At 46.5% G+C, this 25,701-nt stretch overlaps 1 protein-coding gene across 4 annotated transcripts in view; it reads right to left on the reverse strand.

Moving 5' to 3' along the window:
* Positions 1–21,249, reverse strand: part of LRRC8D (leucine rich repeat containing 8 VRAC subunit D) — a 48,163-nt gene extending 26,914 nt beyond the window's left edge. The window contains exons 1-2 of one of the 4 annotated variants that reach the window (XM_031614830.2): positions 21,079–21,249; positions 11,808–11,942 (exon numbers count right to left, since the gene is read on the reverse strand). Coding sequence is in view for 1 of the 4 variants with exons in the window: in XM_031614829.2 (XP_031470689.2) it covers positions 8,350–8,689 (340 nt within the window). In the remaining 3 variants the exon portion in view is untranslated. The other 3 variants (XM_090146381.1, XM_031614829.2, XM_090146382.1) reach the window with 3 other exon arrangements.
* Positions 21,250–25,701: the final 4,452 nt, after the last annotated feature.

Raw genomic sequence — 25,701 nt, forward strand, 5'->3', positions numbered from 1 at the left:
CTGTTATCTCCTTGTTTCTGTACCAAAGGTGGCATCGAGAGGCAGCCAGAGCCAAAAAAAAGTGGTTTGGATAGATGCTTCTACTGCACACCACTGACACTCAGAGTTAAAAAATACAGAAGAGTGATATGTTCATCGACTGGATCAGAAATACATGGTTTTAAGAATGGCTAGAAAACGTAATATATTATTCTTAAGTTTTCTAATAAACAGTAAGCGCATTCTTCCCAAAACACTGACCAACATTTGATCCTGTTACAAACAGCTGAGGCCTCCCCCACAGAGCATCTAGCTGCATCACATTAAGGCCGTTCCTTTCTCCTTGCCTCTAGCATATTCCAAGCATGTAAACAACTCTGCTGTGCACATGAGCAAAGTCACAGCTAGCCAGCAAAAGCTGCAGCACTAAGGGCACCATAGGAACCGATCCAATCCTAATAACCAATTATTTTCATAGGACGCTGTATTTATTAATTAGAAGCCAACTGCTATTAACACAAATATACGGCAAAAAACGATTCCATTACAAAAGCCAAAGGAATATTTTAGAGTATTATTTTTTCCTGGATAAAGTCACAGGTTTTGTTACCCCCATCACCAGAACATACAAGAGCAGTCAGGCTGAATGATCATCAAGAGAGGCTTCTCATCACTGTAACTGCAACAATTGTGACAAGAATAAGAGAAAGACAAGCATTAGATAATGCAGACAGGCTTACTGTCTGGGTTTTCTTGCTTCAAGTGACTCCACATGACAAGTAACATTCTTGGAGCTGGCCTTGAAAACTTACAGGAACCAACTATTTGCAGTTCATTAAAAACAAATAAACAAACTCTCACATATTTCCTATTCACGAGTGAAATAATTAGGAGATAAATTGTTATAAAAGTTACAAAAATGTAATGCAAAAGTATTGCCTCTGCAATTATTTTTGTAATGTTAACTCTTGCTTTGCACTCTCTGGACCAATCATTCCAGGCAAGCTCCTCTGGTGGGGCCTGCTTCGCAGGGAAGGTTTTGGCAGCCAGATCCATCCCTTTGCCGCAGGATCCCCTTGCCATCCTACTGCTCAAGCCACACATCTCCCCACAGGCAAGTATGCAGGCAGGAGAAATCAAGGTCCGGAAGAGACACGGATCACCTTGTATCCCCTATCTCATTTTTCCAGGGGTTCTGAGCCTATTCAACAGGAAAAACAAATGTAATTGCATCTATAACTGTCTAGGGCCTTCTCTGCATTAGGAGATTTCTAACAGCAGAGAAACAGCTCTGGAGCTGAGAACTGAGCACAACAGCACTGCTGGCCTCAGATACCAGCACCCAGAGCAGCACAGAGCACCTTGTGATGTTTCCTAGTGAGCAGTGTCCTCACGCCATTAGCTGCCCCCTAATTCAAGCAGAGCCCAATGCTTCCTTGCTGTCCTCCTGTCCACATCACTTGACAAACGGGAGCAAATCAGCTCTGGGTCAGCACCCACCAGCTTCCTTTGGCTTACTTTACACGTTCAGAAATGTCAGGCTGTGAATTCCAGATCTCGCTTCTTCCTTCCACAGTGTAAAAACGGCCCTGTCACACACACTTCTCCCTTCCCACTTCTTGTCAAATTTCCCTGACCGTTCTGTTGGCAGAGCAAGTTTTTATCTCCGTGAAGCCAACAAGTCATCCAGTGCTTCTCAGAACCCCAAAGAGCACACTGCTCCCCTGTCCTTCCTCTGAGACCCAGCAGATGAACATCTGCTCAGCCCTGCACATGGCATTTATCACAAAGGTGTTCGAGTTCTAGTTTCATAGATAAAATCGAGGATCATTCCCGGCAGCTAAGATCCCTTCATCTTCCCCACCTCCATTCATTCAACACAACAACTCAGTTTTTACTCTGTATCAAGGCAAGCTGTGGTGTATTACAGACACAAACAATCGCTCTTACCAAACTGGAGTTTAATTCCAATGCTGTGCTTGCAAAGCAGTCTTGCAACCTTTCCCTTTCCTTTTCACCCTACTCATGGTATTGCTGTACGAAACATAAAGCATGTTATGAAGAATTCATCTGGCATTGCAACTAAATCTTAACTTCTGACAAAGGTAAATAAAGTTCACGTTTAAAGCAGACTGAAGTGCCTCTCATTCTATAAGCCAGAAGATCTAGACAGCTCTTCACAGACTCAGGCCTTGAGAAGTTGCTGCACCCTGCATATCTGACAAGATGCACTACCATAAATACCAACACCAGAAGGTTGTAGCTGCGTTTCAGTGCCAAATATCTGACACCCATCCCCTCTTTTAATGGATTGAGGTCAGAAAACTATAGCTAGGACATAATTGAGGATTTAATGACAAGAGGAACTGTTGAACTGAATTTTACAAAGCATTTTAGGTGTAAATTATGAATGATAGCAACAACCCAAATTAAAATTATTACAGATTTTAATTCATTATTTACATTTATAGATAAATAAAAGCGAAAGAAAGTTGGAGAGTGTTTCAGTTGTACACCATCAGCAAACAAATGTCTTCACATATGTTCACTACACACAGAAGTGATTCAACGTTTTGTATCAAAAATGCCCAGCACAGGACAATTAATAATGAAAAGAAAGACAAAACTCAGCTTACTGTCTCTTCTAGGATCAGTCACATGAGTACCTCAAATCAAAGGTTGCCTGGGGCAGAAGCACTCCGAGTACATCTGAAAAGATTTCAAAAGGATGCTGAAGCTTCTGTCCTTTGATGAAATGGTTTTGATTGACCCCTTGTATTAGGCCCACTGCAGCTGAAAAAGTGAAGTCAAGATTACTCAAGCTAATTTAACTTATTCAAAGGGCCAGTTTTGAGTCATCCTGTCAGGGTGACTGCAGTCTGCAAAGTTCCCCAGTTGTACCACTAACCCAGCATACAGCCTTAGGCTTTCCTGTTGGAGTCCAGCTCAACACAAACCTGACAAAACATATGTTTGGAGAGGAAAAGCAAATGAAACTGCATGCAAGAGCAGATGAACACTGAAAAACAGGACTATGCTTATCCAGAAAACAACCAGCCAAAAACAGTGCCACCCAAAAAGGTTATGAAACAAGTAGAATATGCCTTCATACTCACACTCAAAATAATGGGTGTCATATTGGCTCTTTCAAGATGTTGTAACCTCACAGAAACACTCAGAATGAATTTGACACTTATATCTTTATAAATAGTGCATAAATAAAAGCAAAGGAAAAAAACATCTGCAGTGTAGGGAAGGCCATCAAAACAAACATGTCCACAGCACTCAAGTGCTAAACTACATGTGAGAATCTTCTGAGTGGCTGAAATCTGGGACACAAAGGAAAGGTCTTTTTGCTTTTAAATTAATTATTAATCAATCCTTTCAGCCATCAAAGCTTTACAGTGATTCATCTATTTTCTTTACCAAAGTCTAAACTGTTAGGAGAAGATAGCAATTCCAGTGCTATATCACCCTCCTGAGAGCAATATTTAAATCTGTGTATGAGGAAGAATTTTAGGAGGTTCATTTCTCTATTCCATGGAAAGATCATGTTCTCATTGATCTTAAAAATAACATTTAAAAGAAAATAAGGAAAAGCAATACTTCGAATTTTTATATTGAGAGAAACAAGAGAAGACAAGACTTGCCTCAGTTATTCACAGCAAAAGCAGTACACTCCTGGTGATGGCATGCACTGAAAGCAATGAGAAAATTCACACCACCAGAAACCCTCAATAACATGCCATTAAATAATCCATTCTTTTACTCACACAGACAGTTCCAATTGTCTGTAAAGGAATTTAAGCTTTATGGAAACATGACTTGACAGGAGTCACTTTCTATGTTTACAGAATTAAGAGCTTGATCCTACACTCCACATCCATCTAAATTTTTTTTCAGAGTTAGCAGCTCTATTTTGTAAACTCAGCTGTATGACTGGAGCTCAGTTGGAGACACCTATGTACTGAGCTTGCTCTTTTCCTATGCTAAAATTATATCAGAGTGTTGCAACACATTTGCATATCTCCCCCACACACCGAGTTTCTTTGCCAGCAATAACAAGAGAACAGCATCAAGTAGAAAACATACCAGACAGATAGGGAATGAGAGGGTGGAGTTTCCTGCAGGAACACCCAGACCGAAGTCCAGCCACTGCAGGAAGGTGCTGCCTTTCTGCAGCCTGATGCCTTCCTATCGGCGTCCCACTTATCAGTGCCAGATGCGAAACTCCTCCCAGGAAATAAAAAGCTTCCTATAGTTTCTCCTCTCTCCACAGCCTCAAGGCTACTATCAGGAAAAGTGGTATCACTCCACCCTTTTTCCATCAGAATGGCTTCCATTTTTCCCTACTGCTGTAGCTACAGCAGAGTGGAAGGAACAGGAATAAATAAGTAAAAAAGTAAATCTCTGTTGGGTTCTCTCCTCTCATCTCTCATGTATAGCTTCCCTGGGAATATCTCCACTGGCAACCCACACTGATGTTCTCAATTCCAGTCATAGAGAAGTAATGTGAAATTCACATGACACTCATCAGTTTCACAGCCACGCAAGTTCTGCAGTAATATCACTTAAAACAATTAGGCCTTCTTACTTTGCTACATGAATAGTACACCTGTTGGGAGCTTGATCTACACAATTGTGCACAGCTATTTAAAGAAAAGCTCTTAGTTAAACAAAAAGATGACAGAGCTGAAGATTTTTGGCACCTTAACTTCTCCTAAGCTGCCAGTCAAAAAAAAAAAAAACAAACAAGTGAATTGAACCGAAAGGAAGCAATAAAAAGTTACTACAAACCATAGGAAAATACCTGTACTACCTTAAATAAAGTGCTACCACAGCATAAGAATAAGCTTCAGTAGTTTTGAGAGTCAGTGGACTCCAGCACCATAATTCAAGGTGTGCTGCACACCAGAAATTGTAACTTGAATGCTCAAGTTGTACAGAGCCATGCCCCCCCCATTCCTTCAGTTTTTCCCAGTCCCACCCTCCCACAGTATCCCAGCACAGCAGCCCACATAAAATACACGTCAAACAAGTCATTTAGTCTGAAAGACAAAAGTCTCCATCATTGTGTAAGGAAAACCGAAAAAAAAACCCACAGAAGTAAGACTATAACAGTAACAAACTACTTACAATACCCCCTCCCTCCAAATGATTAGTAGTCATTTCTTAACCATCGTGTTACACAGCTACAGGGAAAACGCCCTTGTAGCACAACCTGACAAAGGCACATCTATAAAGAAACAAAACAACCAAATACTAGATTTGCTGGTATCAATCAGGCTGAGTACAAACCACACAGACAGGATGAGGCTCTGTGCTAGGAAGCAGGCTTTCTGACACCAGCACACTTAGGGAAGATCTAAATTGCCATGGACTGGAGAATGGAAAAATGCAGAATCACATGAAAGAAAGGCGAACCCTGCTTACAAAACAGCAGTGAGTCAGCTCCTAAGGTCTGGTCTGTGACTGCTCTGAAAACAAGATACACAGTGCTGGTGTAACTTCCAGTCATACAGAATGAAAACATGTCCATCTCCTACATACACATTTACTTTGGTAGGTAATACTTCAAAATAAAAACAAACAAACAAATAAATAATAATAATTTAAAAAATAAAGAGACACCAGTAGCACTGTTTAACCCATTCAAACCTCAGAAAACACTTTCAACAACTGCTAACTCTCACAACCTTTTAACCCTACTCACATCAGTCCATGTTCAGTGCACTCAATAAGCAAGAACCACACATATCCCTGGCCTCAGATCAATCAGAAACAACTTATCTTGGGGATATCTCCCACTCAAAAAGGTCACTGAGTTATTTTTCAAGAGGATCTCTTTCTAAAACGCCTTGACCCCTTAGCCTGCCTGGTTCCATCATCTTTAATCAAACCATCCAGAAAACCAAGTACGCCCCAAGGCCTTTTGTGACAAAATGTGCAACACAGCCATTTAATGTTAGAAATAACATCAAGCCATAGGGCTACTCAGAACATTTAGTTGGAAAGCACAATTTTGTTCTCATTCAAAAATTTAAGATAGTCAGGTTTTCCTAACCCACCTCCCCTTCAGTGAGTGCGTTTTGTTGCATGCAGCTCTCTTGTTGACCAGATTGTAACCTGTTGCTGGGAGCTTTCTAGACTTTTGCTTTTTTTGTTGTTTCCAGATGCCATTAGTGACTGTGGCTTCTCTTGTTATTATTGACTACTTCTGAAAAATTAATACATACTCAAAAGAATTACTGCAACACTTGCAGAAAACTACAGGTCAAATCAGGCAACTAAATCATATGACTGCTGACAATTATTAGGTCAAGGGACTGGCTGCTGAATATCATGCTGCCATGCAGTGTGTGGCTAACACCTTGTCCAACCCCTTCTAGAGGAACAGAAACCTTTAAACCGGCTCGTTCCAAAGAAAGGATTAAAGGTTGTTTCAGGTGTTGCACTTGCACACCATATCCCTCTGCCAGCTACTGCAGTTTATCATTGCTTAACACATAGGTCAGAGCCTCAACACGCAAGGCGTAAAATATATACCCAACACATGACAGCCCTTGCCTCATCATGTTCTTCCATTTCAAGTGTTTGTCTCTTCCTACTAAGACAGATATGTGAGCAACCCACACAAACAAGAGAAACTTGTGACTGTAGAAAAACCACTTTAATTCTATTAGCTATGTATGTAAGTCTATCCAATACACAAGGGAAATAGAAGCAGTTCTTCCCCTCATTAGGATATTACTGTAAGGATTTAGCCAGATGTCTAAGAAAAGCAAGTTTGGGGCTTTTTTGTTTGGTACAACTTCAGTAATTACAACAAGGACACAAGTCACAACTGAAATTAGCTTTGCTAAATGCTTATAGATGAGAACACCAGTTCTCATCTTCCCACCCCCCACAGTCTATACATACTATTTTAGTGGAAGAAACAGAACTTCTCTTCCAGTACTGCCTTCTGATTGAACTCTGGTTCAGACAGAGCAGGAGTGCAAAATAAGCTAACAAAAAATTTAAATTACAAGAGTTGTAAGGAGAAAAACTACAGCCAGAATGCTAGAAACACATTTGCATATCTTAAATCAGCTGCATTAAAGAGGAATGCACACACCATAAATCTCCAGTGATGCTTAACAAAATGATGGATTTCTTGGCAGCCTGATTATTTTATCAGGCTAACAGCCAGACATGCCAAGTTGTCTTACTCTGGGTACACATCCCAGGACAGCAGAATCCACAGCACCAAACCAATACACTACCCATGTTCCTGGCTCCACTCTGCTGTCCCATCCTATACCTCTCTGCTCTACCACTCACACTCCGCTGTCCAGCTTCTGGGGAAGTGTTAAGGGCATGGGATGATGCCTTACTGATGAAACCCATTCTAACTATGCACAGAAAACTTTTCTACAGCTTCTATTAAAACACAGAGCAAGAGTTACTTCATGAAATGCAAAGTTCGATGCATGAAAAGTTTGGAAACTTGACAGCAAAAGCCAGGATTATTACGTTTAATCACTAGAGACAGTAGAATGTTCTAACTGCAAACAAACTCTAACACTTGAAATAATCAGTAAAACTAAGGAATGCATTATTTATTTAAATGTAAAAGTTTTCTATAAAGAGCCCAGGAAAAGCTATGAACAAAGTGACACAATAGTATAGCTAAACCATGGCAGCACTGAAATAAAGCAGCTGGGAGAAAAAAAAAAAAGAAGAAAAAATGAGGGATAAAGAAACCCTCAGCCTTCAAAATTGGTGCAGAAGAGGGCAGGAGCTGGTTCAGGAATGGAGCAGAAGCTCCCTGCAGCTCAGGAGAGGCTCACAGAGGAGCAGTCTGTTCCCTGCAGCCCGTGGGCACTGTGCAGAGCGGATCTCCATGTGCAGCCATGGAAGAGCCCACGGCGCAGCAGCAGATGTGGCCTGAAAGAGGTACAGCCCACAGAGAGCAGCCTCCTGTGGGGACTTAAGCTGGAGCAGCACGCTCCTGAAGGATGGGCTCTGGGGTACAGAGCCATGCTGGAGCAGGGCTTGGAGAGCTGCAGCCTGTGGGAACCCCATACAGGACCAGTTTGGGAGGGACAGCATCCCCTGGGAGGGAACCACATGGAGCACGGGCAGAGAGTGACCAGAGACAAAGCATTAGGGGCTGACTGCAACCCTATTCCCCCTTCCCCTGAGCCTTTGGAGGCAGGAGGTAGGAGAGGGTAGATGAGAGGAAGGTGCTTTTAGTTCTCACTGCTCTCATCTCTTATCAACATGTAATAAATTACATTAATCTCCCTTATGCTGAGTCTGCTGCCTGTGATAGCAACTGGGGAGCAATCTTCCCGTCCTTATCCCAACCTACGAGCCTTTTCTCACCGTGTTTCCTGTTGCCCTGAGGAGCAGAGTGGTGGAGCAACGTGCTGGAGCCAAGCTCTCCGTCTCCATGAGGCCACCACGTGCCCCACAGCCCCACAGAGCAGCAGCCTCTCCTCCCGCCCAGGCCGCACTGCCTGCTGCCCTGCCTACCGCCCAGCGCCGTGGGCTCCAACAACCGGTCAGAGCGATTGGCTCTGGCCCAGCAGGAGCTGGCTGGAACTGGCTGCAACCGCACTGCCAGCACCTCACCGGCCACGGGCAACACCGACATCACTGCTGACATCAATGGCCACATAACACGGGAGTAGGCAGACCGGTGAGGAAGCCAGCAAAGCCCCATCCCAGAGCCTGGGGTCGCTTAGAAACACACAGCTCCTCGGTACACACTTCTGCCCTGGGGGAGTCGCAGTCAAAGCTGCTGTGAGAGCACGTTCCCTTTATTTTCAGAAGCAAGCAGCCACTGCCACCATCCCCTCCTGCTGCAGGCTCACAGCTCTGGCACACGGGGCACCAAGGACTCCCAGCACTGCTGACCCTGGCACTCGGTGTGCAGCTCAGTGCACGCTGACTCGCATTACTTCTGAACGGGAAGCGTGGTATCAGTGCACTTACAGTTTGCTCACAGACTGAGCTGATGTGTACTAAGTAAATCCAGTCGATTTACCTGCCTCCGGAGAGCTAATGTTCTGTTTTACACCACACAGAGGGACAACGCGTGCCCTGCTCACTGGTGCTGCAGCAAGAAACAAAGGAAGAAAACAACCAAGAAAATCTTTGCCTTCCTCAGGTCCCCTTCACTGCCACTTGCTGTGTGCATAAAGTAAAACAAACAGCTCATACAAACGAGCTGCTTTTAAAAGCACATCAGTGACATCAGTGATTTAAAATAAATGAGCTGTGTTTGAAGATATCACTATTTCCCCTGGCACTTTGTCAGTCTGCAGCTGCAGAAATTCCTCTTAAATTCAAAAGAGCTTAAAGCTTACGCTCTTGTGAAATGGGCTTCCGGATGTCAGTTTATATATAATATACACTACACTCACACTTGATCCTAGTCATCAGACCAGAACACTTGCACAGTAAAGCCCCCAACACACCAATGTTTTGCTGATTTAGCTGTACCAGTCAAGAATCTCTCCTCTTTTGGTGAGGGGAAGGCTTCCCAACTCCGCCAGAAAATATCCTACTGCAGAAACTTTTCTAGAGGCTGCAAATTTTTTTTTGCATGCATAACCCATTCCTTTTCTTTTTTCCGTATGCATAAACCCAGCTCAAGCAGCACCAGCCGAAAAGTCCCTTGTTGCTGCAGGGGCACCTCAGGAGGAAGTAGAGAAAGCATGTACGTGAGAGGGCTGAGGAGAAGGAGAGTATTGCATCAGAATAGTTTCTGTCCACAGAAAAAGGGAGGAAACAGTCACTGCCATCACACCGGATCTTTGCCAGTAGAAACCAAACTGCAAAGACACTACCTTACCATAAGCAGTAACGGCAGCAAAGCTCTGCGTGCAGGTCAGAATCAACAACTTTATTTTGACACAGGTGGCATTTCATTTCCTATGTGTACTTTTGTGTACAATAACCTTCACAAATAAACATACAGTCTCAAAACATACGTGGAAGCTATTCCATTTTTTGACAAGCAAATACAAACCCTATTCCACACACCCTACAAGCCATGATTAAATGTTGGGTCAGTTAATTGCTTCTCTACTGATAAGATATATTGATATAAGATGCATACTAGCATTTCTTTGCTAAACCATCTGTAAAAGCCTCTTATAGGTAAAACAATCCACATACTTTAAATCCAGGATTAAAGAGCCTCTCACTCTTCCTAATGAGAATACTTATACCACAGCCTCATCCTGATGAGTAGTACTTAAAATTGAGAACTAATGGTTAAGAAACAAACAAACAAAAAACAACACAAGTGTTAGGCAGATCAAGCACAGTCATAAAGGCAGCCATCTCAAATATAAATTTCTCCCCTGCGTTTTTTTTGTTTTTTTCCTTTAACCACAGATCTGCTGCGGGTTATCCATCCAGCCTGCCACAATGCATCAATACAGAAACCAGGAAGGCTTGGCTGTAGAATTTAGGTCAGCTTGTCTGCAGAGTACATGAGGTCTTGCACATAGCTATACGTTTTCTAGTAATGCTTCAGTAATCCCTCTTCATCCTGCTTTGCAGCTATTTCCCCAGTCACTACCAGCTTTCCTCTATCTCCCTGACAAAGATGCTCCACAGGAGGGATGTTTGCAGGCAAATGAACCACTATCTCTTCCCTGTGAAGCAGGAAGCTGATTGTTGAATCAAATAAATGCTAATTCGTATTTCCCAAGACAAAATAGTGAAGGCTTCCCCACAGCATGCTAGAAAAAGACTCCCCTTTTTTAACAATGCCAGGAAAGATATAATCAGACTGAACTGGAAATCACCCCAAAAATACTAAGAATATTCTTCAAAACGGATCATCCAAACAAAACCCAACTTTTTTTTGTGTGGAATAAATAAATAAAAAGTAACATCAATCTGTGACTGTAATAAATTCAGACATTATAAGCGACAGATGCTGATATTTCTGGAAAGAAAGCATCACTCGAGGTGAAAATCACTGTGCCTCTTCAGATAATACCTCCCTCCAAAAGAAAACTGTGGGCTACTGTCACCCCACCTAATGTGTGAGCAGCACGAGTGGTAGTCCTGTTCCTGAATCTCTGATGTGCGCAGAGAATATGCATAAGTCTTCTTAGAACATAGTCCAAAGAACAGGAGTTCCACATCAACTGAAAAGTGCAGTTATGTAAGGAAACAAAACAGTACATCGAAACCTTGAACTTCTCTGACTGTTTTTATCAAAGATGAGCCTAACAAAGCCCTCTGGATGCCTGACAGTTTGAAAGATGTGCACACAAGAATAAATACCAGTTTCCCAGAATAGTTGAGGGAATCTCAGAAAGAAAAAAAAAAGAAAAAAACAGTTAGCAAGCTGACAGTTGGTTTTGTCCTAAAACTCATCAGCCTGCTACCTTCCTGTACAGTACGACTTTGTGCTTCTTGAAAGCTGGCACTTAATAAAGAAAAATATCTGTCCTTCAAAACATGAAATCACTCTTCAACATTCAAACACTCACTAAGAGCATTCCCAGCCAATTCTTTCCAACCCACACAGAGCCTTGGTACAGGTATTGGCAAGCACTGGGCTGCATCACACTGAACATCTAAATCAAATGTCCCAGAAAGCATGAAGCTGCATCTGTTTACGTTCACCTCCAATCCAGTACAGAATGAAGCTTACAGTACAAACCCACGCCAGGCACAGGGATGATATAGAAGTGTGACATTTGCAACACTTCTAAGGAACAGAGCTCCATATTTTATATTTTCTAAATTAAGGATCATTCACAACCTCACTTCAGGTCAGCATCTGGCAGTCTGCCCTGCTCCCGGCCCCATACCTGACCAGGCTGTGCTTTCCTCCTCCCTCCTCTGGCTGCAGCTGGGCTGAGCTGTGGCTCCAGAAGGCTCTGGTGACACCACACCAGGCGCTGTTGGTCACTGGCTCATGTTGAGGAGTGCCACGGATGCTTCCTCTGCAAAAACAAACAGATGTGAATCAAAGCGGACAAGTAAGGTACAGCTACGGGAGGGGGAGTCACAGAAACACTGCTCTACGACACAGAAGTGGTGCATTAGTCATCCTCTTACCACAACCCCTGGCCTCTGGGGAAGGCTAAGCACACCCTCATATTAATAATTTCAAAAATATCCTAAATGAGTTGCCTTCTGGTCCCCTCCAGCTGCTCAGGCTGAGCAGAGTCCATGGACAGAAAGCAGCAGTTCAGCAAAGCCAGCAGCCACGTGTCGGCACGTTATTCATGAGTATTTATTTTCATTTGCCACTTTTTAAGTATACCTCATTATAAATCAAGTATTTTACAGTAATTGCTTCCAATCAGCAAACATGGAGCAAGCTGCTAGGTGTGTCAATGTCGCTTCACAGCCAGCACCCAGAGCCGCTGCACTCCCAGCACAGCCCACCTTGCAGCCTGCAGGGAGCTGCTGCGCCAGGCCCTGCTGCACACGGGGACCTGCATAAGGAGATGGGAAAGTGCTGTCAAGAACACCAGGAAATTACAGGGCAGAAACTACAAGGGCTTTCCTTTCCCTTCATCAGAGGGGCTGGGGATTGCAAAGTGGCCAAGTGGTCTCTTGGGAGAACGTGCTTTCTTTGCAGTACCAGAAACAGAGGCTTCAGAGTTTGTTGCTTTTAAATACATGGGAAAAAAAAGCCCTGACTGAACACAAACATCTGCAGTGAGCAGTTTCAGGACAGACCTTTGGAGCGTACTTGAGCTCTGACAGAGATTGCTCTGACGGCCGTGGGGCCGTTCCCCTTGGCTGTTTCCGTAACCTCTCCTGCGAGGTCACAGATCCACAGCAGAAGGGTTTGCCATACCTCAGCCTCTCCTCTGCAGCCATGCCAAAGGCAACAATCTGCTCTTGAAAACAGAAGGCAAAGGCAGTTCCCGCTGCCAAAGCAAGAGCACTGTGTTTTTGGAAAACACATCAACCTTTAAGGAGAGTGTCGGCAGAGGCTAAGCACCAGGACCGCAACAGTGCAGCATGAAGAGAAGGAAAGCCCTCGCAGATGAGTTCTATTTCAATCTGAAAGCCTGCTCAGGTCCACCACCAGCCTCGTCCCCCTTCCAGGACAGAAGAAACACACAAATTGGAACATACCTGGAGGAGAGGTGGAAGGAAACAAATCACAAGAAAAACCACTCAAGAATAAGATTTTGGTTAAAGAAATGAAAATACTAATACTAAAATAGGAAATGCTGTATAAATCGCCAGGCATGACTTGGCATCACCCCGTCAGCCACTGGGCACCTCCAGCACAGCACGTGCCACCACCACACACCATGTCCTTCCTATACGCTGCAGCTAATGTGCAGCTCCATTTGTGCAGTCACTCAAACGTTTTTTTCCACTAATAAAAGCACTACTTCTCTTGTGCTTAGTAGAGAAACAATCGCTGCTTGCACAGTGATAAAAGGAAATCAGATGACACAATTGCAGACCAAATTATTGTGAATTCTGTTAAAAAAAAAAAAAAAGTGAGAGAAGTCACAGTATTTTGGGAAAGAAGTACAGATCTTGAGGAAGATAACACAGTTAATAAAATAACTACAAATGAAGCAGTTTCACTCATTACGATGTTGAGTTTCACAACTGAGTAATTCTCAGTTCCACACATCTCCCAGTGCCCAACCAGCAGCCAACATTTGACAGTCGCTTTGGTTAAAATGCCATCTTCCTCCCTTGTTGCTGCATGAGAAAGACAAACAACAAGCCGCCACACAGGAAAAATGTCACGCTACAACGAGTGAAGAAAACCCCCAAGCCAGTGCAGAAACCTACTCCAGAAGCATTGTCGAAAGCAGCATGTAACCCAACCAGATAAATACCAGATTCTGCTGCTATCTCCCAGAGAGGTTTCACAACCCACTCCAGCTGACAGAGGCCACCCCGCTGCTCCAGAGGCCCCCACCCGCTCCCCAGCTGTGCCTGGGTGAAGCACAGGCCCGGGGCAGCAGGCAGGCAGTGGGGTGAGCAGCCTGCTGCAGCCAGGCCAGGAACCCTGCTTCTGCTCCGACCCCACAGATCACAGCCCACACCTGAGCTCTGCTGCAGTGTTTCCCATGTCACCTCTTCACTTCAGGAGCTCCCCACCATCCGCCCCTTCTTTTTCGTGCCTCTCCTGCTGATTCCAGAGCCAGGAAGGCGATAAGACACAGCAAAACAAGACCCACTGGGCAAGCAGGCAGGATGCTCTGGTGCTGCGAGCAGCCCACTCACTGACTCAGGCAGCAGGAGTGGGGGCTGCCAATGGCAGCTCTAGTGTTATATCCTTTACTGCACAGCAGGCTAAGTACAAGACCTTACAAGCTCAGTCAGCAAGCAGCTGTTGAGGAAGCCCCAAGATGGAGGAAGCGATGGGAGGAGAGGAAATGGAGGAGCAGCACTGTGTCTGTCCTTGCCCCACTGCCCACATGCTGCCTGCCAGCCTGCAGCTCTGGGCTGCCCTGCACACAGACACTGCAGCTTCACAGCACAGATATGGTGGGGGTAAAGCTAGGTTCTTATCAGTCCAGCATACAAGCCTTCAGGTGCCAGCTAAACATGCTGTAATGGATGCGTAAGTCTACACACAGGTCTATACTGCTTTGCAATACACTTCCGGACTAGTTTCACTTAGCAGAAGTTGGCCACCCAGACAGGAACACGCAGCCTTGCTGCTGGAGAAGGCCTGACCCCCAGCATGAGCAGCACCCGGATGCCTTGCACATGCAGAGGATTATGCACAATCTAATGCTTCAAGATTTTCTTTTACATTTACTCACATTTACCTCAATGATTCTGCCCTCTCCTTGCCTTTGCCACACTGTTGCTATTATCTTTTGCATTTCAAAATGCCTGTTTGGTGTTTCTATTTTCTGATTCTCATGTATGTTTTACCATTCCTGTTCTACCACAACACGGCTCAGCAGTTCCTTTAAAAAAATTCATTTTGGTTAAACCAACTGATGCTAATACAGAACCTCATTAATTCACCTTTCTATCTAGGTACATCTTCAATCAAATCACACTAAGACCAAACAAATACAAAACATAACCATGACTTGCAACCACTAGAGTCTTGTCCAAACCACCACAGTTTCCACGTTCCCATTTTATCCATACACCTGTGTCTCAGCTTACTCTTGCTCCCAAGAGCAACTCCTCTTCACTGCCCTTATCAGACCCTCTGCTAACTGCTGCCCACTGGGGCACTCACACTGAGCACCCAGCCCTGCAGCCCTGTGTATCTGCCTTCCACTCCTTCCTCATTCCAGGGGCCAGTGCAGTTGTTGTCAGAGAGACAGGAGAGGTGGGGAGCAGAACTACTGAATCTGTCTTCCCTTTCCCTCTACTAACAACGCCAATGAGTTAAGACAGAAGAAAAACCTCAAACGCATAAAAAGTTTTGTGTTCCTTTTGTCAGTTCCTCTTTCAGGCTAAGGTAGCTCAAGTATTATTTCTTAACTTAATTAGACAGAAAGTAAGTTGGATGGCAGCCACCAAGAGGAACTCTATGTAGATTTGTGAGGTTGTATTTTTAAACACCAGTCAGACTAAGCGTGAAGTCTGGTTCCTCTGTGCATCCTTGATGAAAGCAATTGCTAACGCATGCAGAAAGTGTCTGTGACCACAACAGAGCTTGAATGGACACTCATTACTTTTCCCACTTCTCACTCATGTTTTCAGACAGTGACCATCTGATCCTGATTCCTGTACTACCTTTCCATGGTTTGTACACAGAACCCCACATACAGATATGCAAGATGGACTTTTTAAAAAACTATTCATTGACATTTGCTTTGGTTTAGTTTTTTAGCTTTTGGTTTAGGCAAATTTATGCTGAACAACCAGAATGACACAAGCTGGATAATGTGCTCCTCTGTGCAAGACTGCAGAGATGACAAAATGTCTATTACATAATACTTCTGTATAAAATATTAATATGCACAGAAGCAGCTTTTGAACCAAAAGGTTATTTTCAGTGACTAGCAAAGTACTGTTGTATAAGCTTAGGGTTTTTTTAATCATTGTATTTAACACAACCCATACTTTTTGTTGACAAAAGATGCTAAAAATCAACTTTGTACATACACACATAAAAGTACACACAAGATCTCCTTGGCATGACCAGCGTCTCTTTTGACCTTAAAGTACTACAAGGTTACTGAACATTCTCTGTCCCCAGTACACAGCTCCTGCAAGCTCACACCTGGGCTATTGCAGGCACAGGCACTCTTCATTGAGATTTCACACCAACTGGAAGCGTGTAAGTGTCCCTTTCTCCCCCTGCTGTGATGGCTGAAGAACATACATCACACAGACACCACCTGCAATGTTTTCTCCTTACAGCTATAATCAGAAGTTGGAAAGTGCTGCAGCAAAAATGAAGTTCTTCAAACAAAGCCTACCCAAACCAAGCCAACAAACCAACACTGCTTTTAGGGGCACGCTGGCATCTACGGCATTAGCCAGGCTTGAAAACACCTAAGGTGTGGCAGCCCCGTCTCCTGCAGAACCCAAGGGCAATTTGAACAACTTTATAGAGAAAACTTATCTCAGTGCTGACTAGCATGGTTTTTGTTTTCCCCTTGGACTTCATTCTTTGCATCTTGTCTGAAGCTTTACAGTCATTTAATTGTGTGGGGGCAGGAAAGAGCCTGCCCTGCTGCTTCACTGGAAAGGCTACAAAAAATTGCCATTGGGCCAATCTTCACCTAATGGATCTATCCAGCAGATGCTCAGGGACACTGCCTACCAACAATCTCTTCGTGTCTGCCAGATCCATGCGGGCAACAGAGGTAATGCATCCAACACAGCAAGGGACACCTGCATGGGGACCCACACGTGTTCTCAGCATTCAGGAAATACAGAGACACAACCCAGACAGAACAGCTCTGAGCAAGTGAGGAGAAAGAGATTTATATTATGGCTGTTTAAAACTCTGGTATGGGAATTGTGTCTTTTTTTCCAGTTTTAAAAGCCATTTGACAACAATGGGTAGCAATAACATTTATTTGTTACGTCCACTCTTTGGTCAAAGAAATCTTCCACTGCAGCTTCCTAGCCTTCAAGGCAGACCTCCGTGAGACAGAACACCTGAGATGCCCAACTTTGATGAACAGCGAGATCACATACAGTGAGAGCTCAATCTTAACGCTAAGAAGGTACAAGACAGGTCACAAGAACTGGGCCACTTCTTCTATGGATCAGACAACACAAAATGCAGGACCGCAGGGAATAAAGGTGATTGCTACCCTCACCGACTGCTGGATGCCACACACCTAGAGCCTGGCTATTTCTTCTGCTTCACCGAGTGGTCTCAGACAAGGAAAAAAAATCTGAGGAACAAATAACTCTTCCCTCCTTCCCTAAGGGTGGCTGTTTTTCATACAGGGATCATTTCAGAAACCTCCAGTATCACAAGTACGAACCACTTCTGAGGAACGAGCTCAAGTGGATAAAAGGAAAATTGCAGGTAGGAACAGCTTTGAGACTACATGAACAACATGCTTTCACAGCCTGGTTTACACATGAAAAGGAGGAAGAAAAGGGGAGGTGTTTCTTTTAGAACAGTGCCAGCAAACAGGTTCTTGGCACAGACAAGCTCTCTTCCATAGCACTGCTTCCCTCTAGGTGTTGGGGAAAAAGGCATTTTGTTGGGTAACTCCAAGAAAACAAGCTTCCTCCTTCCAAGGATGCCTCTTGAGAATTCAGGGAGGCACTCCATGGCAGTCTTTGAGCTGCCTTCTGTATCCACTCCTAGAGGGAGCCAGGCTGAAAAGAATACAGAAATAACCAAAAAGAGCCTCAAATCTTTTAGTTAAAGAGATTTGTGGTGAGGGAAAGATGGAAGCAGAGTAAGTTCAGTGATGTGGAAATGAGTATTACTGATGGCATTAGAAAGTGCCAAATTGACTTGTGACGCACTTTGCTTTTTAACGTGCCAAACCCCAGGATGATTCTCATCAAGTTAAACACTAGAAATGCTGGCTTTGTTCTTTCCTAAAATTGTATGGAATCCCTGAGGGGAAACATTGTTTGGCAAGCAATCAGTACCTATTCTTTGTTACATGGTTAAAAGAAAATTGCACTCAATTTGCTTAGACCAAAAGATCTCCAGCCAATCCCATCCCCAGCTCAGGAAAGCCAAACTTTGAAAAAGCTGTTTCAAAGTCTCCTCAAGGTAAAAGGTGTGAAACTGCTTTAAAACTACAATCAGCTTTCATGAATGCAACGCTGGTAGTTCCTAGAAAATAATATTTCACAGGCATCCTTCTCTGTGTTTCAGCCTTTTTCTGGCAAGCACTTCCAGGTCCAGGCCCATGGCAGCTCGATCACAGCCAAGCAAAAACACTCCAGGATGAAGCAGCGCTGCTGTGACCCCAGAAAGCCTTCTGCAAGCATGCTCGTGAGACTGCACATGTGCAGAAAATTAGTCATATCCACAAGTCTTTGCATGGTGAAGTCCACAGGCTTTTCACTGCTTGTTAGGAAAAAAAAATAGTTTAATGTGTCAGTCATGCAAAAGCTCAAATAAGTCCTTACATAATTTTCTCCAGAAACTTTGAATTTATTTCCATTTATCTTAACGTATCAATAGCATAGTGGTATCACTTCCCCATGCAAAGAGACAAAAAAAATAAAAACAAATCAAATAAAACAGAAAGAAAATGAAACAAGCAAAAGGAGAACAGTGCAGTCTATTTTCAATACAACAAAATAAAAGAGAAATTTAAACTGCAGAAACTTAACGTTTTATTCTTTCCATTTTATACAGTAGCATTTGAGTGTAAGGTAAATACTGCTTACTGTGTTTTATGAATATTTTGGGTATTTTTATGAATTAGTTGAAGATACAGATTGTGCTTTTGAGAAGAAGAAAAAAACCTTTCAAGTTTGTTATTTGGCAACAAAACAAAAACAAAACCAACCATCACACCACTAACACAGAACTCTCCTCTGTTTGTACCAGTCGAGAAAAGGGTTTCCTAGCATCCCCCATGACACTGCTAGTGACTAAACCACTTCTTGGTAAAACCGCCATCGCCAGCCCCACTGATCAAACAGCCTCAGCCGCAGGACGCCCATCAGTCCCCTGCCATCAGCCAGCGTCCCCAGTCGGAGGAGCACCGGAGGCACAGCAGACCCTGCCGAGGCGCTGAGCCAGCACTGCCTCCCTGGCAGCTCAGCGAGGAGCTGACACAGCCAGCAACACGAGGGGAACCTCAGCCAGCAACACCGCGCTTGGTTCAGCGTCCATTTATGTTAGCTGTCTTCAGCAGGGTTTGAATGGGACCTGAACACATCGCAAGGAGCAACAGGAAGATGTGGAGGAGTGAGAAGAACTGCTTGGATGCCGGAAGCCTCAGCGCAGTCACTTCTTGCAGAACCGCACCCAGCACAGCACACGTGGCCGCAAGTGCTCCTGACCACAGGAACGCACGCACTGTTTTCTCCACTGGCATTCTCAGCTGCTGTGCTGCTGCTTCTCAATTCCTACCCCAGTGCTGAGCAAAGCACAGAGCTGCCTGCTGCCTCCTGAGGTGCTGGGCCCGGGGCAGATACCTGCCGCACATCCACATCCCTCTGCACATCTGCATCCCACAGCCTGGAGCGCTGCTCAGCGCTGCTCCCATCTCTGCCTCTCCTTGGGTAGGCTCTGTGAGCTTGGCAGCTCTAGCACAGTGACCCTGCTCGCAAATAACAGCATCGATTTCAATATTCCCTTTTTATTATGTGCAAAAGCACAGACTCAGCAGACATAGCAGAGAAGCGTTCTTCACACCAGGCAAGATGCAAGTAGAGCTCCAAAGGAGTTTGCTACAAAGGCAACGCTCGCACAGAAACATCAAAGAAAATGGTGTACAGCACAAAAAATACAGCCAGGGCAGCGTATCCCTGGGTCAGGGCCCCATAAATTGGTTTCAGGCAGCAACAAAAGATTCAAGGGGATTTATAAATCACAGAGAACGAATGTGACTCTGGCCTTGGAGCAAGCCTTGCTGCATTCATTTAAGATAGCAATCAAGTGCAAATTATGCTGCCTGTACCACCAACCCTTACTCCCAAGTTGAAAAAACGTGAATAAACGCATCTTTCTCTTCTTTCTCTGAAGAGGGAAAGAAACAGAAGGGGACCCCTAGGCCTCGCCTGGACTGCGAACGCCTTCTGATAGCTCTGATCCAGTGCCCTAACCAGGGGGCACAGCCATCCCCACCTCCAGTTCTAGAGGCGGAAGGATGGCTGCTTCCCACCGCTGCCAAGAAAGCCCTTCTTTCCCCGTGTCGCTCTGAAAGCCGCAGCTGACAATGCCGGTGAGCGGCACGCACCCAGCGCGAGCAGCGAGGACGTTCCGCTCCCCGCGGCGGCGGCTGAGCCGAGCAGCTCATCACTTTCAGCACCACCATTACAGGAAGTGCACGGAGCCGTCCCCAGCGCACGGCGGGCCGCTCGCCGCCGCCGCCCTCCATTTTCCAGCCCCAGCAACCTGCCGCGGGGGAGACGGGTCGCGGGGCGCTGCCGGACCGCCCCTCGGGCTGCCCGCCGGGGGATGCCGGAACGCCGCGCGGCAGCGGCGGCGCTTCTAACGGGGCCGGGGGGAAATGGAGGTCGCGAGGCTGCGCCCGGCTCACGGGTCGCCGGGGAAAGAGATCGGTATCGCCGCGTACCGGGGAGAGGGGAAAAGGGGAAGGGCGGAGAGGGCGCCTCGAGAAAACGCGGACGGTGCCCGGCGAGGGCTGCGCTGCCCCGTCGCCCCCCACGGCGCGGCCCCGCTCCCGCTCCCCGCGCAGAGCCGCAGCGGACGGCGCGCGGTGCGGCGGGCGCGCCCCGGGGCCCGGCGGAGGGACGGCGGCGTCGGCGGGAACGTGGGCAGGCAGAGCGCGGCCGTTCCGAAGGCGGAATTACAGCGAACAGAAATGAAACGGAAAATCAAATGAAAAGGTAATAAAGAAAGAACGGATCGCTGGGAAACCGGGGAGGCAGGCGAGGGGCTGCCCACGCGGTCCCTCCGCCGCCCCCGCCCGGGGCTCCGCCGCCCGCCTCGCCGCACCAAGGGGCGACGGGGACCCCTCGGGCCGAACCGAGCCGAGCGCGGACACGCACCTTCCCGGGGCTCCGGCTGGCTCCCGCGGCGCTCACTCCCGCCGCACTGCCATGCGGACGGCTGCGGGCGGCGAGGGGAGGCCGGGCCGGGCCGGGCGGGCTCGGCTCCTAGCGGCGCCCTGCAGCGCGCTCCCCGCGTGCGACGCGCACCCGCATGGCCCGGCGCACGGACGGCACCGGCTGCCGGCGGCCCGGCCCAGCGCCCCCAGCGCCGCCCGCGGCTCGGCGGCGGCCAATGGCTCCCGCGGCGCCGCGCATGTGAAGGCCCGCCCCGCCCCGGCCCCTCCGCGCTCAGGTGCCGCGGGAGCACGGCTGGGAGGTCGCCCCCGGGGAAGCGGGCTTGGGAGCTGTCCTCCGCCGCCTTACTTCATTGCGGTGCGGCGGGGAAGGACAAGAGCGTCGCTTTCAAACTCTGTGTTTTAATTATTAAACCGTCATTAAAAAAAATACTGCTTGGATCTACAGCTTCTTGAAAGCCAATATCAGCGCCCCGAGCCCCACTCCCACCCCAAAACTACTGGAGCCCTTCTTACCTTCTGCAGCTCGGAAGGCTCCGTGCCCTGTGCTGGGCACTGAGAAGTGACCAGAACTGTACCGGTTCGCTGGCTTGCTTGTTGGTTTCAACTAAAACTGGATTTGACCCATTCCTTTTTGAACTGCTATTGAACGTGATCAAGAATAGAACTAAAAAAAAATATAACAATACAGACATTCCAAATTATATTTCCTTCCCTGTGACTTCTAGGAATGGGAGGGGATGGGAAACAACCAGTGCGTGCCGGTTCAGAACAGCTCTGTGGCCCCTTGGAGACTGAGAACCTCTCCCTTTATGTTTCTAGCAGCATTTTTTAATCAGCCCTCCCCATCTCAGCGACTGTGAGATGTATCTGGGGTTGGAGTGGAAGCACTCCTCGGCAGCACTCAGCTCTGGAGACTGGAGGAAACCAGGGCAGCTCATCCCATTCCCAGCTGCTCAGCACTATTTCCATAGCAGCTTTTTCATCCAGTAGAATTTTAGCACAGTTCAGATTTAGTCTAATGAGTTGTCATTTATTTTAAGCTTTGATTTTCAATACCTTCGTTTGAGCTTTCTGTTATTTTGTTCTCTGAGATCAGCACTCTTGTGTTATTTTTGGGCAGCTTTTCAGACCTCTCTGTTTCCTCAGCAGAGCGAATGCATCTCCCTGCTTATTCATTTACTGTTGCCCTGAGCCGGTGCCCAGCTGGTGCCCAGCCCACCCCATGTCTGCACTAGTGGGATCCCACAGATGTGGGATTAAGAGGAAGAAAAGCACTCTGATATGGCAAACATCAAGGCCACTGAAAACAGGTAACAGTGAGAACTGCTGGCTGGGAAACCCTGACTTGCAGGCAGCTGGTAGAGAAATTCAAGCAGAAGAAAAAGGATTTTTTCAAATGCCAGAGTTGGTCCAAACCAGCTGAATCTGCTGTCCTTGGCAATCACAGACACCTTGCTGAGCACAGACACATTTCTGACAGGGTCTTATACCCCTGTTGTCAGAGGCATGCAAAGGTAACTCCTGTTTTCTTTAATTGAAAACTCTCCATATTCCTCCTTTCTAGCTGTGTCTTCTCCCTCGTCTCAGGTTTGAGTCCCAGTCCTGTGGGGCAGTTTTCCACATTGCTGCTGGTGGCCCTTCTGAATCAAGCTGAAGTGGGATCTGGAAAAGGGGAGGGGGATAACAATACAGAGAGCCACAGTTGGAGGCTTCGATACCACTACTGCTCTGTTTTCCTACGGGGCTGCTTCAGCACCAGTGAGCCAGTTCCATGTCACAAAAGATGATAGAAAAGCACAGATGGTGGAGGGAAAATGGCAGCATTCCTCTTGCACAGGTTTGGAGTTGGTCCTTCACAAATGAAAAATCTTTCTTGTTATTTTGATCTGAGCATACGTCTGAATTTGGGTGCAGGAACTTTGTTTTGGATGGCATGCTGCACGCTGTGCCCCTGTGGCATTGCCAAGCAGCTGTCCATGCTCAGCCTGGGGTGGGCATGCACCATTATCTGTCCTTCAACCTTGCTGCTCACGTGAGCAGGGCCTTAACTTGGCAGAAGCAAGAATAAGGTTGCACATCACTTGGTCATCCCACAACAGGGTCCACATCCTCAGCCAAGCGTGGCCCTGTCAGCATGGGATCTAAGTGCTCTCCTCAGCAAACCAGTTGGCAGCTACCAGGTCCCACCTCTATGGTGGTGAGTGATTTCAGCTCAACAAGGGCTCAACAAAGCCCTCAACAAGGGCTGGAAGAGGTCAGTCCATGTCCAGCAGGACTGGATTAGGCTGTTTAATCTACTTACCTCTTTCCATTTCTTTAAGTTAGCACTTAACTTCTTCTATGATCCTTACTACCCCTGCTCACACTCATTTCCACAAATACTAAACACAAACCATGAGGCTAAATAGGAAATAAATGTTAAACCATACGATAGCCTGAATTAGCAGGATGAACTCAAAGGAAGTTTTAGCTGGCACAGTTTGCCCAGCCTTTTTCACTGAGCTATTTCCCTGCCTCCCCCACATACTTCAGTCTGTTATTTCTTTCTTCAAATCACGACGGAGAACCTTTCTTTCCTCTTCAGGCTGCAATTGGCTTTCTCTGTAAAATGGCTGAGGCACTGTGTACAAATGACACGATGCAAAACCTAAAGTGCCCTGCCTGAATCTAGGAAAATGGTGGTCTTTAGAGAAAGGACAAGCCAGTTGTCTTCTGAGTGCTTTGCTATACCTTTCCAGCACTTAGCCTTTACTTTCGCAGCCCCATAGTTACAATAGTTCGAGCCGTTGATTTTGTTATTTCTTTAGAAGTTTTCCTAAAATAGCCTAGCCACAGGGCATAACGAGGTGTGCAGCTGGGCAGGGCTTTCTGAACAGCAGGAGGAAAAAGAGAGAACATATGTGGGGCCAAAGTGCTGAGAGCCTGCAAATGACTGATTGCGGTCAATCGGATGGCTGGAGATTAAGGATTCACCCTGCTGGAACATTAAAAAATAAATATAAAAAAAAAAAAATTGACTGGGCAAAAACAGCGGGGAAAAAAAAAAAAAAAAGAAAAAAAAAAGAGGAAAGAATAGTATGTAATTTATTTCTTACATGCTGCATTTTTCTGTCTTCCTATTTTTCCATGGAGCAAAGAAGTCTCCAGTCGTTCTGTAGACAGAGAAAGAAAGTGTATTTAAAAAACAGAGGTGCTTAAACAGGGATCTGTAGGGATATGGGCTCCTTTCCCACCTCAGTAACTGAGTCAAGGCTCTGTATGTATGCCTGGGGTTATGCGAAAGCCAGGCTTGCTAAGCCAGCTACGAAAGATGCAGGTTATACCCAAAACAGGTTTAATCTTTTCACTTTCACTGCAGCACCTTCTGCTAGTTATATGTACATGTTATTGGCCAAACAAAATCAATCGCTCAATTCTAGAGGCTGTATCCATGGAAAAATAATAGTTACAACAGATATTAGAGCCCCAAAGTCTTCCCAACACTTCTTCAAATACAGCGGAACCAAAGTATCTGAAGTCCCAAAAGATCCTCCAAGTAGGTATGCACAGTCCCTTTAGCATCACGCTGCTCACACAGCCCTGCTGCTCCCACCCGCCGCCAGCACGCTCCTCTACAGCCTGCTCATCTCCTGCTTCTGAGACGTGTATCTGAGAGCACTGCACGTGTACCGTGATGGGAAGCCAGTGACTAACATCACCTAATCTCTGTTTTCCTTCAGAACACAATAGGAAAAAGCTCTTACCATACTGATACATATTACACGGCTGTGGGTTCACTGCCCACGAGCGCTGTGCAGCCACCACAGGACAGCAACATGCGTACCTGCCCAGCCCCAGCTGCCTCTTGCTTTATGTTATCACCGTACAGAAAAGGCCAGAAGGAGGATCTGGCTGTGCCTCGGCCCAGAACAAGGCTTTGCTTTGCCACAGCAATCGTGCTTGCTGACACCAGGCCCTGCAGCTAGCGGGCGGTTCTCCCCTGGGTTGCCCAGAGACTGAGGAGTGAATCATGAATGCTCGCGTGCAGCCCGGGGCCATGTGAAGAGCCATGGGAAGACCAGAGCATTCATTTTCTGGCTCAGCTCTCTTTGGCCAGAGAGTCACAGCCACAGCACAGCCTTGTGTGGCCGTGGGGGCCGCCCGGCACCGCCACCGCCCCACATGCGGCCGCAGCCGCCATTGTCTTCCAGCACGGGTGCATTACACAGCTACGAGGCATGTTTGCTGTATGGCTTTGATTTTGGTGTGCATTCATGGCTTTGGCTTTCCAAAATGTCACTGAAATTTTCTGAAATGAATTCGAAGAGTGTTCAACACAGGCCGTTTTCCTTGGGGGAGAAAACAAAACCCCAGGCTTTTAACTTTTCTATACATAGCAGCCACTCCCAAGCCGCCAGGACCCCCTCCCGTCCTCACAGCTCCGCAGCACCATCCCAGCGCTCAGCCCAGCGCTCACATCTCAGCGCTCCCACCCCAGGCGCACCGCGCTCGGACCCGCCCGTCGCAGCAGCGCCCCCTGCCGGAGCCCCGCGGCGCTGCCGGGCCGCCACTCCTCGGCCCGAGCGCCCCCTGCCGCCCCAGCGCACGGCTGCGAGGCGGCCTG

The sequence above is a fragment of the Phasianus colchicus genome, chromosome 9, assembly GCF_987193195.1.
Source record: "Phasianus colchicus chromosome 9, bPhaCol1.hap1.1, whole genome shotgun sequence".
Lineage (NCBI taxonomy): Eukaryota > Metazoa > Chordata > Aves > Galliformes > Phasianidae > Phasianus > Phasianus colchicus.